The sequence below is a fragment of the Salminus brasiliensis genome, chromosome 4 (genome assembly GCF_030463535.1).
Source record: "Salminus brasiliensis chromosome 4, fSalBra1.hap2, whole genome shotgun sequence".
NCBI classification, from domain to species: Eukaryota; Metazoa; Chordata; class Actinopteri; order Characiformes; family Bryconidae; genus Salminus; species Salminus brasiliensis.
This window is the reverse complement of record NC_132881.1, coordinates 25,615,698-25,629,040: the sequence shown is the minus strand read 5'-3', so window position 1 is coordinate 25,629,040 and position 13,343 is coordinate 25,615,698. Positions and strand designations below refer to the sequence as shown.

Sequence of the window (13,343 nt, the reverse complement as noted above, 5' to 3'; positions counted from 1 at the left end):
TTTGCCTAATACATTATTTGCAATAATACAATACAAGACCCTCTTGCTTTTTCATATTTTGTATACATTTCATAAGGCTAAAAACATAATACTCTTAATCTTATAGTTTTAAACAATTTCTGGGGGGATTCTGAATCACTCTCATTTGACTTAAGGTTGTTTTTGCGTTTGCTAACTAACAATAAAGACAATAAAGGTGAATATTGATAGAGTGATTGGAGATAAAAATGCCTTTACACATTTTTCATGTTTTACAAAGTTATATGCTTTTTCTAAATTATTATTTAATAGATACATGACCTTTAATATACACTCTCACTGTAGCTCTATCTAACTCAAATTCGTTGATGCATAAGGTGTATGCCCATTTGCCAGTCAAGTCGTAGATATGCTTTAACCATCCACAGCTATGGAATAGAGCAACACGTTAATTAGACATGAGTCTATCTAATGGTTTTCTGTTTGACGATTAGTATTAAGTTTTGAGAAGGTTTTAATGACCAATTATTGACACCTTTGATTTTAATATAATGAATAAGAAGTCATGTATGTGATCCTTTTGGCTGACATATAATTAACAAAACGGTATAGTGGCTTTGACAAATCTGTGTTGGCTAGGGGTGGGGCTGTCCAAGGCTGATCTCACCCCCTCATGGTACATTTTGTTCCCATCTTTGCTTCACTCTTCAATAATGTTGTTGACTTACTGAGATTTGTTCTTTTTACACTACAGAGGAGTGATGACTAATATGGTCGATTACTCATTGCACCCTTAACATTTAGTATATTTCTGTTTATTTTGTATAGTTAGTTATGTATATTAGTGTTATCCTGCTACCTGTGCCTCACCAAAAGCATTTCAATACACGATTGTCCTGCTTGTTGTGCATAAGACAAATAAATCTTGACTCTACTTGATTAAAACAACATGGATTCTTGCTACTCTATTAGTGAACTCATAGTATATATTATAGCAGTTCACATGACTTGGTTTTATTGTTAACTTAAAAGCTTGAAATAAAAAGAATAAAATGTGAGATGTAATATAAAGGTACAGTAGCTGAAAGTAGATTAGATGAATTACAATGGCTGACATCCATTATACCACATAAAACTGGCAATGATGGTTAAATCTTGTTGGATTTGGGACTGCCACGCGAAATGCACTCCAGTCCAGAAATAAATTGATGTTTTCCAGCTGTTGAATACTGAATTCTGAGAGAGAAAATTGAAAGCACAAGGTTTGCCAAATTCAACTTATATTTTGTTATGTTTTTGGATGCACACAGTTCAGTTTTTATGATCAGTTTAAATAACTCACAAGAACATATTGTTTCAGTGCAACACTAAAAGCATTAGCCATTAGCAAGTTTGTGGTTATTGTGACCTAAAGTTGTCCTAAAAGGCGTTTAATGTTTTTGTGTTAAATATTCATAAAAGAAGATGAAACCCATGGACAAGAATGCCAGACATTTTTAACACGAACTTAAATTCATATTTTAAACCCTGCCAAGAATGTATTCCTTTCTTTTCTTCATTCATTCATCAACTTATCTGCTTCTTCCTGGTCAGTGTGTGTGTGTGTGTGTGTGTGGGGGGGGGGGGGGGGGGTGGCATAGAAAATTCATTTTTCATGTGGTTTTGGAAAGTGGTAAGAGAAAACACTAGTGGACATAGAGAGAAAACACACCAAACTCCTTACAGAGACCAGCATGAGGATCAATCCCACAACCTCAAGCCCTGGAGCTGTGCTGCACCACTTTGCCACCCTGTATTTATTTTTTTATGCGTTTCTAAAATAAGGTATGGGGCACAATGGCCTTTCCAAACCTTCTACTGGGCATAGAAATACATGCAGTTCAAAATAAAGCATACATAAAAGAATAAGATCAGTTTATTTGACAACATGTATTCAGGTTATTGTATAAATTACTTGTTGTAGGATTTCTGAACACAGTTGTCTGGTCTCATTTTGCATCATGCCTTGTCCTCTAAATCAACTTTTGGAAAGTAAAATTTGAATTGGAAAGCAATTTGCAATAAAAAGTTATTTACTGGAATTCTACACTAGAACTGTGAACAAAAACCTCAAGTATCAGCTACAAAAGAATCAAACTGCAGACTATAGGTCTGAAACTATTACAATTATACACCGTTTTAGCACTGAACAAGTGCGATGAAGTCACTTTGAGTGACTTGATTTCATATATGAACCACTTTTATATGTTTGTGTTTGACAAAAAGGTATTTGTGAATGTGAAGAACCTTTCAATGGTTTAAAAATCTTTTAAATTATGTGTAGGTTCTTTGAACTACAGAAAAATTCCTCATATTCACATATATATCATTTACAAAAATGGGTCTCTAAATAATCTAAAGGTGTCCAAAATAGGAACAACTGGAAATGTTGCTTAACACTAAAGACACTTGAAAATATATTGCTGTTTGTGGAAATATTACCTTTATATAAACTTAACACGGATGCAGTTTAATATTTATGCTTAACAGAAATGGTAAACAAAACACATACAAAAAGATATTGCTCTGCAATGGTTTAACCAGTATGAAACAGTACTTCTAAGCCGATATTATGTATATACACCTGACACTGTACTTACATGATGATAAAAGTGAAAGCTATGTGTGTTTTCTATTGGAGGAGAATGATCTGGCTAAAACTCGCCCTTTACCTTAGTGCTCCGCTTGAGGGCGTGAGTTCTCCACAGATTCAGGTAACTCTCAAGATGAACGCGTACTTGATAAACACAATGACGTCTGACTGCGTGGAAGTGAGGGTTTGAAGAACACATTGTAGCAGAAGTGCAATTGACCGTCATATTAGCGCATTCACCCAAGCTTATTTATCGTATAGACACACCTTTGCATTGTTTTGTTTCGCATTTTACAGTGACATATAGGATTTATAATAATACTGAAGGTGTTTAACAATGCTGTGAGCTGATGTTATTTGCCCTTTTGGGATACGAGAAGTGATTTAGTGTTGAAATGATGTAACGACTTCCTATCACAGTCTCTCACTGACATTTAACATTTCTGCAGGTTTTTAGTCTGTCACTAGAGGGTGTTGGTGACTTCCGAAATTGTTTTTAGGACTTTTATTAAGAATGATTAACTTTAAGAAGTATTTAAAATGATTTCAAACAAGTTTTGTAGGTAGTATATATATATATATATATATATATATATATATATATATATATATATATATATATATATATATATAAAATGTACATGTTTATGTTTATTAATTCTACTGATTTGTTAACAGAATCTATGTTTTTTATTGGGTTCATTGTAAAGACACAGTACTTTTTAATATAAGATAATTTTATAATTTAAGATAAAACGCCCTTTTTGACGGTCCCTGTAAACTAACATAAACCAGCATGCTGGGATGGTGCAGGGGATGAATCTACATAAAAGCTTGATAACGTCTTTTAGACTCTTTCTATCTTTGTGATGTCACAAAAAGTTAATGCTGTTACAAAACGTCTAGCTACAAAAACACTTTATCCATTTGTGATGTCACAGTGTGTAAGAACCAGTAATACACACTAAACAGGTGTCACCTCCTATCTATTGAATACACTGTAAATCTATGCGACTCTGTGAGGTCATAATGACGTATTGCACGTATTGCATATTGTACAATCACAGTCTTTCCATACTTCCGAAGTTTTGTTCCATTCCCAATACTCAAATTAATCTTGATATTTTTTTTTGTATTTGGTCAAATGTGCATTTAAGTAGATGTTGTAGATGTAATGTCCATTTAAGTAGATGTTTTATCGTGTCATTCAGATAAGCAGAATACATTCAAATGTTTTTTTTTACATAAACATTGTATATTCCAATGCATCGCTGAAGACAGACGTTACCGGACTACACATGCCAGAGAAATAAAGCAATGTAGAGACGTTTTGGAAGAACACTATTTTTCCAGGCTCTGAACTTTGATCTAGCTGTAAGTGGTCAGTCTATGTCAAATTGATCTTTCTGCTAATATCATATCTTCTTTTCTATTTCAAACGCTCAATAAAGTTCCCTAAATTGCAGTAAAATAGTAAAATGAACAAACAAACCAACAAATAAAAAATAACCAATAAGCCAATAAAAAAGCAAATAAAAATATACATATATGTTCATCTATATATATATATATATATATATATATATATATATATATATATATATATATATATATAGTGTGTGTGTGTGTGTGTGTGTGTGTGTGTGTGTGTGCTGCATAGTTACAAAACGTTTACTTAGACTTGTAGCCAGGTTTCACATGAACAGTTTGATTATGCAACGTAATACTGAAATTCATAAAGGACTGATATAAAAGTATATGCAGAATGATCCGTGATATAGCCTACCAAATACTATATCCAATTTCATGTTATGTGTGAACATAATATGCGTGTCAATTTCACAGATCATTTTATCGAAATCGTTTTACAATATTCTTAACAATAAAACGCGAATTGTGCTATTTGTTTTGCCTTATAAAATAGTACACGTATTACGTGTAGTTACCTTTCCCTTTCTGTTTAGATTTTATGGATTGTTAAATAATTACACTTATATTTTCTTCAGGTTGAACAATAATTATGGCTTTAAGTATAGCAGAACATAAAAGCCAGCTAAATTCTACATTTCTAAAACAAAAGCGTTTCAGAACTGAATAAAACGTAAGCGAAAATGAAGAAAGGTTATTTATGAAGGGTAGCGTTTATTATCAGAGAAATGCGATGAAATTGTTGTATTTTTAGAACTGGGGTTAAGGAATGTTAGTGAAGTGAAGTAAAGTGAAGTTCACAACGACCATACCATACCAGTTAACTACAGTGATATACCGAATCTAAGCGCGCGGCGCTCCCGGAGTTCCCTGCTCCCTGCAGCAGTGTTTACACATAAACGCACAAACCTAGTTTAACAATTCATTCACAGCCTCAAGGAACTAAAAGAACTGACGCGCGCCTGCGAGAGTTCCTACACGCCCATTCCTTTGTTAAATGAAAAAAACACAAGTAAAACACGTTAGATTTGCGTTATAAAAAGGAAGTATGGTAAAACGAATGCATGCGCATCAGATATTATATGAACCGTGTGCTATACCATGTGCTTATCTAGGACCAATGAGTTAAAACTTCTGGTGGTTTTGGAAAAAGTGTGTTAGCTATGTGGTAACATTTGGAAGAGTGTGTTATAGTCTATGCTGATATTGGGAACAGAGCGTAATAGCCGATGTTATTATGGAACAGTGTGTTATTTGGTAATATTGGAAACAGTGTGTTTTATGGTGATATTGGAAACAGTGTGTTATATGGTAATATGTAACAGTGTGTTATTTGGTAATATGTAGCAGTGTGTTATATGGAAATATTGGAAACAGTGTGTTATATGGTAATATGTAACAGTGTGCTATATGGTAATATTGGAAACAGTGTGTTATATGGTAATATGGAACAGTGTGTTATATGGTGATATGAAACAGTGTGTCATATGGTAATATGTAACAGTGTGCTATATGGTAATATTGGAAACAGTGTGTTATATGGTGATATGAAACAGTGTGTTATATGGTAATATGTAACAGTGTGTTATTTGGTAATATGTAGCAGTGTGTTATATGGTAATATGTAACAGTGTGTTATTTGGTAATATGTAGCAGTGTGTTATATGGAAATATTGGAAACAGTGTGTTATATGGTAATATGTAACAGTGTGCTATATGGTAATATTGGAAACAGTGTGTTATATGGTGATATGAAACAGTGTGTTATATGGTGATCTGTAACAGTGTGCTATATGGTAATATTGGAAACAGTGTGTTATATGGTAATATGGAACAGTGTGTTATTTGGTAATATGTAGCAGTGTGTTATATGGAAATATGGAACAGTGTGTTATATGGTAATGTGTAACAGTGTGTTATATGGTGATATGGAACAGTGTGTTATTTGGTAATATGTAGCAGTGTGTTATATGGAAATATGGAACAGTGTGTTATATGGTAATGTGTAACAGTGTGTTATATGGTAATGTGTAACAGTGTGTTATATGGTGATATGGAACAGTGTGTTATATGGTCATATGTAACAGTGTGTTATATGGAAATATTGTAAACAGTGTGTTATATGGTCATATGTAACAGTGTGTTATATGGAAATATTGTAAACAGTGTGTTATATGGTAATATTGGAAACAGTGTGTTTTATGGTAATATGTAACAGTGTGCTATATGGCAATATTGGAAACAGTGTGTTATATGGTAATGTGTAACAGTGTGTTATATGGTGATCTGTAACAGTGTGTTACATGGTAATATGTAACAGTGTGTTATATGGTAATATTGGAAACAGAGTGTTATATGGTGATATGGAACAGTGTGTTATATGGTAATATTGGAAACAGTGTGTTATATGGTGATATGGAACAGTGTGTTATATGGTAATATTGGAAACAGTGTGTTATATGGTGATATGGAACAGTGTGTTATATGGTAATATGTAACAGTGTGTTATATGTAATATTGGAAACAGTGTGTTATATGGTGATATGGAACAGTGTGTTATATGGCAATGTGTAACAGTATGTTATATGGTGATATGGAACAGTGTGTTATATGGTGATATGGAACAGTGTGTTATATGGTAATATTGGAAACAGTGTGTTATATGGTGATATGGAACAGTGTGTTATATGGTAATATGTAACAGTGTGTTATATGGTAATGTGGAACAGTGTGTGTGGTGTATGGTAATATGGAACAGTGTGGTATATGGTAATATGGAATAGTGGGTTATATGGTAATGTGGAACAGTGTGTTATATGGTGATATGAAACAGTGTGTTATATGGTGATATGAAACAGTGTGTTATATGGTGATATGAAACAGTGTGTTATGTGGCAACATGGAAGAGTTTGTTATGTGGTAATATGGAACAGTGTGTTATATGATAATGTGGAACAACATGTTATATGGTAATGTGGAACAGTGTGTTATACAGTAACATGGATCAGTGTGTAATGTAGTAATATTAAACAGTATGTTCTTTGGCTGAAACTATTTGACAGGCATGTGACTGAAGACCTACAATATTTCAATCTCCACTGTACTAGGTTGCAGGCATTGTTGCATATTTTCTGTTGTAGGTAATCTTTTCATTCAAAACAATATTTTTGTGAATTTCCATTCTTTTAAACACAAATAAGCTTTCTCATAATTATCATGAACTTAATGGCAGTTCTACATGCAGTGGCCTATGAAGCATTCATTTAATAGTACCACATACAATTGCTAACATTTAGCTTGGTTGCAGGCTTGGCACAACTAGAGCAGCCAGAACGAAGAAACAGGAGGGCACTGCCTATAGGAGAGACTCGTTCTTTATAATGTACGTGGTGCAAATGTGCTTGCTTGTTTGGTTCTCTGTTGGGTTTCTGATGTAGTTTTGAGTCATTTCCCTATAAACATACTTTCCAGCGCAAAATAAACGTATTAGTTTGCATTTATAGCCTCCGAGTGCTTGTTAGGCCTCACTAGTGCAGCGAGGTTTGTAACATCTCATGCCCAATGTTTAACAGGCTCTCCGCCCCCTTTCAAAAGAACACACTATCTCTCGCACTAATGTCCTTATAAAACTGCTAGATAAATTCCCACAATGAAGAATGTGGAAAGAGTCGGCTCCAATCCAAGAGAAAAATATGTTTAGAGCAAATACTAAACGATGTTTTCTCGCAGGACTTCTTTAATTGCTTCTCCATCCACATCTGCTAGGTAACAGATATTTACTCACAATGCTTGTATAGGTCGATTGTCCAGCTGCACACACGCCAGACCGAAACAAAATAGTGCTCCTATAAAATGCCCACTCAAGCTGATGGGAATGTTTATGGTAATGTGATGGTTTCACTTTAGAGGTTGGGTTCATAGAAGGATGGATTCACCATTTCTCTACATATACAGCAATCAACTGAAAATCAGTTGCTGTCATGTATAATGCAGTCCCCAGACATGGCTCTATTTGCCTGACTGAAATAACTGAACTCATGCATTAATTTAAACTTGGATTAAACCAAACAGATAGCTGTAAGTATACCCTCAGCATATCGTGGCTGTCACTTTGCATCTCCAAAATGGCAGCTTTAGAGGAGAAGGACAAAAGCTTAACTTTCAATAGAAGATAATGTAAAATGCTAATATTTTATTCCAAGGCATGCAGGAGCATTTCTGTTCGTCCACTCATATTGATGGCCACTGACCATCGATAATCAAATGCTGTCAAAACGTGAAAAATGGAAATACGAGACTATGAGTATATGAATTATATGATAACCAATAGGAGAGGTAAGCAAATATGTTACTGTTCAGTTGATACTATATGCATACTATATGAGCCTCAGACGATTTGTTGGATTGTATGATTAAAAAGAAATGCAAAGCGTCTTATGAAAGATGTCTTGAAGACATGAAGACAACAAACACAAAAGCTTTTGTATGTATTCTATTCTTAATTCACTGGATTTGAGCACAGCTCATCCTGCACTTTAAAAATGCGCTCATGTTGTTCATAATACATCTGCACAACAAAAAATAGGTTACACCATTACAATTGCTTACTGCATTTCAGTTGACTTATTTTGGCAAGAATTGTGTTTATGTGTCTCGTTTATCCTGAATTTACAGTTGAATCGCGCGTATTTTTCTTTTTTTATTTTAATAACACAACATAGAATTTTATCGGCGTGCTGCTATGTAAAAACTAATTGGTCTAGCTTAACAGGTAACTGATCGGCCTGATCGGATCTGGATGCTGCTTATTAAGCAATCACACCGCTATATTTACTAAAAAGAGTAAAAATTCAGTGTTTATAAAACAACATTACAGCTGATAATATAATTAACCAAAAAGCTACACAGCTATTTAAAAATATTGTGCCCGATATTTTTAAAGTCTATTTTTCGTTTTGAAAGATAATAATAATAATGAATTTTCTATAACGGTATTTAAAAAAAAAGGGTGACTGCTGAGCTTAAGCAGGTACAAGCCTAAATACCTGATCCACAGACTCCATAAATGCAGAATATTAGGCTAATGACATTACCCTCTCTAGCTATCATAAATATATAATCAGAAAGGTTATTATTTAAGAACTGTTTTTAGAATAATTCGAAATTCACCGTTTGTATCCTGGTGCACAATGCTGTGAACATTCATTGAAATTCCATTCAATTCTCTTTTTGGGAAATCTGGTAGATCTATTTAAAGACTGTATTTATCTGACTGAATTCACATTAATTTCAACTTGAATTAAATCAAATAACTATAGTTATAAAGATAGCCTAAGCACATAATCTCTGTAACGCAAAACATTTTGACATAGATATAATAATTTAGTTTGTGTCCAAATTTCGTGATGAATGGAATTGCTGAATAAAAATGTTCCGAAATGACTTGGCAAAGGGTCTTTTCACATTGAAAGTTAAGGTGAATGTTTTTTTCCCCTTATCCTGCAACGTTGCAGTTTAGGAGGTTTCTGCGTGGCAGCGACTATTTATTAAATACGGTGAAACCCTGCAGATCTTCGTTTCTCTTCAAAGGTTGATCATAGAGAGCAGCCTATTCCTAAAATTATAATATACTTTGGAATTATAGTTTAATTACACGTGGTCACTGTTAGGCAAAAACGTTGCATTTGCAAAACGACAACTGTAGAGGACAGAAAGAAAAAACATCTTAATTTTAAGGTCAATGTAAAAAAAAAGTTTAGCAGCTTATCTGTTGGTCCAATCATTTAGAACTTTCAACAAAATATAAAGAACACATGCCAGACTCACATTGTGTCAAATTGTGGGAAAACGGCAAAAATGGAGATACAAGGTCTTTGCGTAACAGCGAGAATATAATAGTTTGATTGGGGCGAGATCAAAGGCTGATTTATAATGTCAGAAAGCAGCATGCCACCTTAACACATGTACATGTGTTGCGGCTTGCCTGTGGCCTATTAGTTGTGGTCCATCACATAATTTATGGATTCACTCAACACGCACAACAACACAACTCAAACACGTATTTCGCTCAATAAATGCACTTTAGTTTTTATTGTAAATGCTATATGAAACTATGGTGGGATCGAGCTTATATTTTATTACTGATCGCAAAGTTTACATGCAGTCGCTTTCCAAAAAACATTACAAATGAATAAAGAAGAGATAAATTTAATAACCGCTGCGCTGGTAATAAAAACACTTCATCAGACCCCATCAAAATGCAACTTACTATGGCCTTTAAAAAGGAGAAAAAGTAAAGAGAATGTAAACAAATGGGGTATACGACTGAGAGCTTAACGGATCTGTCGCACTCTCTAAGCGAGGACGTTGAGAAGAAGTTTTAAGACCTTTTTGAACCTCTTGTGTCTTTGAACAACAGACCATAGCGTTAGGCTACATTCTAGAAAAATACCTTATCAAGGGCGTTTTCATTGGCTCTGAGTGTAGACCATTCCAAAATACCATCCACAACTTACTCTGTCCAACACCTTCTCTCACTCATTGTGTTTTTTTTTTTTGTTTGTTTGTTTTTGCTGCATTAATCGCTCCACAAAAGTCTGGAGATGTTTTGCAGTCGTCCACCTACAGGCGTCCTTGCGTTATGAGTCTTCACTGATCTCCACGTGAGTTTTTTCACTTTAAGAACCAAGATCGACCAAGTTTGACGACATGGGGTTCAGTATGGTGTCGTGTAAGGCGTGGTGGTGGTGCACGGAGTCCGCACTGGCCACGGGAATCGCACTGGGTGCAGGTGGAGGCGCCAGGCCGTGCAGGGACTGTAGGCCAGGCCCAGACGTGAGCAGCAACGCGGGGCTGGACGACGTGTGATCCGGGGTGCCAGATGGAGTTTTGTCGTCGTCAGAGCTCCCCAAAAGAGTCTTATTTCCGTTCATGGACGTAGCCAGTGGGTTGTGGCTGTTCGTGTTGGAGTTCTCGTTATTCTCCCTGCGAGAAAAGAAAAATGGAGGCCATTAGAGAGCAACATCTGGCTGCCGTAACATAAAGCGGGTAGAGAAGAGAAATCACACCGACCAGGAGCCGCACACTGCACGCTTTCCCGAGAACCGAAACAGTTAAAGGAACGGAGAACCGAGTGAAGACTGGGCGGTTAGCTTATGAGGGAGATTACCACATTAAAGCCTGCCTTTACCCCGCAGCTTTCACACACAAGGCCTTCCGCGGCATTGCTTTCTTTGTAAATTCTTATTAAGTGTGCCTTTAACCTGTGTCTACAACTCAAATATGGAAGTACAGTGGACGGTCGGGTTAATATTCAATTATATACAAATAAACGGCACATCAAATATGGGACTGTATGGGACGAGAAAAGGGTGATGTTTACATCTATGAATGACTGCTAATGGAAATCAGAGCTGTGCACAAAATATAAAGCAGGACTACACGATGTAAATACAGCAAAACAATACAAAGCAACAACAACAACAAAAAAAACAACAACAAAAAACTGTACACATAACTGTTTTACAGAGACGTCCAACAGACGATGGTGTTCAAATATTTAAACCCAGCATTTACTCTGCTTTTCAGTTTCACTTACATTCATACTGTAACCGAATTTACCGAACAGGTTTTAAAGTCAAGATATAAATGCAATAGTAATCATTTGATGCTATTTGATTAATCGTTTTGATGCTATAGTGATCAGTGGGTGTGAACTATATATATATATATATATATATATATATATATATATATATATATATATATATATATCGTTATTATTAAACATTTGTATTTTTTCAGCTACCTTCTAATTCGATGATGCAGTTAAAAGTGAACCAGTTTCTCTGGTGGACTAAAGGCCTACTATAACAGCGTAATTTAACAAGAGAAGGGAACCGCAAAGTAGCAACCTATTTTATAAGTAACAACAACAAACATGATAACAACTACAATAGCAATAATATAATAGTAAGCAATAATATAGTAGTATTAATCTCTATATATATATATAGATGTGTGTGGATATGTTTGCAATTTTGTTGGGTGTCTAATGGATGCATTAAACTCATCTAATACTTATTTTTTCAGTCTTTCATGTAAAAAGTGATGCGACCGCGGTTTTGAACTCATTTCTGACACACCGTCACACACCCGGTCATGACTGACCTCTCTCTCTCTCTCTCTCTCGTTACCTTTCTTTGGCTTCGGCCGCCCGGTCGCGCTGCCTCCGGTTCTTGAACCAGTTGCTGACCTGCGTGGTGGTTAGCCCCGTGGCCTCGGCCAGCTCGCGCTTCTCGCGCGGGGACGGGTACGGGTTGTGCGTGTACCACTCCCTTAGTACGCTGCGGCTCTTCTCCTTGAAGCAGTAGCTCGTCTCCTCGCCGTCCCAGATGGAGCGCGGCAGCGGAAACTTCCTGCGCACGCGATACTTGCCCACGGCGCCCAGCGGCCGCCCCCTCAACTTCTCCGCCTCGATGTAGTGCGCCTTGAGCCACAGCTGCTGCAGCTTGGGGTGATTGTGTGGCGAAAACTGGTGGCTTTCCAGGATCTTGTAGAGCTCCCTGAAGTTGCCACGGTGGAAGGCCACCACGGCCTTGGCCTTGAGCACCGACTCGTTCTTGTGGAGGTGCTCGCAGGCCGGCAGGGACCACAAAAAGCGGCCCAGGCGCTCGATGTTGCCCCCCTGCTGGAGCACCTCGCACACGCACGCCACTTGCTCCTGTGTGAAGCCGAATGTGGGCAGCATGGACATGGCTCCGCGCGGACGGACAGCTCTCTTTGTGTGCTGCTGTGAGCGCGTTCGCCCCGAGTCAGTACCGACAGCCTCGACCAGCAAGCCCCGAGCGCAACGCGGCGCGAGTCCATGAAAGGCGTCGCAAGAACGCGAGTCAAAAAAGCACAACACTCCAAAGGTTTCCAAAGTTCAAGCGAGGAGGGAGCCCTGAAACTTCAGATCCTCTCGAGCTCCCGTAACACACTCCCGTATATCCATCTACCGGGAAAAACAAAGCAGCGCTGAGAGAAAAGTTGTGTTCCCCTCCTGCGCGAGCCGCTCAGTGCCCTTTTCCGCGCCGTTTCACCATCGCGCACTCCCGCAGACGGAGCTCGCTCGCTTCGTTTAATAATATTATTCTAAGCTGGCAAGAAAAGCGATTATGCGGGCTGTGATTGGCTGGTTATCCGAGCCGGGGATGGCGGGGATAAGACAATAGTTTTAGTCCAATTATTTGCCATGGAAACGCTGTCATTCAGAGTAACCCGATAGGCTTTGAGGTGGCTCCCTCACTCCCTCATTATTCCC

The 13,343-nt window shown here is 36.9% G+C and overlaps 1 protein-coding gene across 1 annotated transcript; it reads right to left on the bottom strand.

Moving 5' to 3' along the window:
• Positions 1–10,120: 10,120 nt before the first annotated feature.
• six2a (SIX homeobox 2a) lies at positions 10,121–13,103 on the bottom strand. The gene is made up of 2 exons (XM_072676859.1): positions 12,235–13,103; positions 10,121–11,023 (listed from the first exon to the last, which is right to left on the bottom strand). Exons 1-2 carry the CDS (start codon positions 12,792–12,794, stop codon positions 10,717–10,719), a joined length of 867 nt encoding a protein of 288 aa, XP_072532960.1. The 5' UTR covers positions 12,795–13,103; the 3' UTR covers positions 10,121–10,716.
• Positions 13,104–13,343: the final 240 nt, after the last annotated feature.

What these genes read in the sequence shown, in the direction of transcription:
- six2a (XM_072676859.1), bottom strand. Translation starts at nt 12,794, where the DNA reads ATGTCCATGCTGCCCACATTCGGCTTCACACAGGAGCAAGTGGCGTGC. An exon ending in GCGGCCGAAGCCAAAGAAAG is followed by an intron (nt 11,024 to 12,234) that starts GTAACGAGAGAG and finishes CTTTTCTCGCAG; the next exon opens with GGAGAATAACGAGAACTCCA.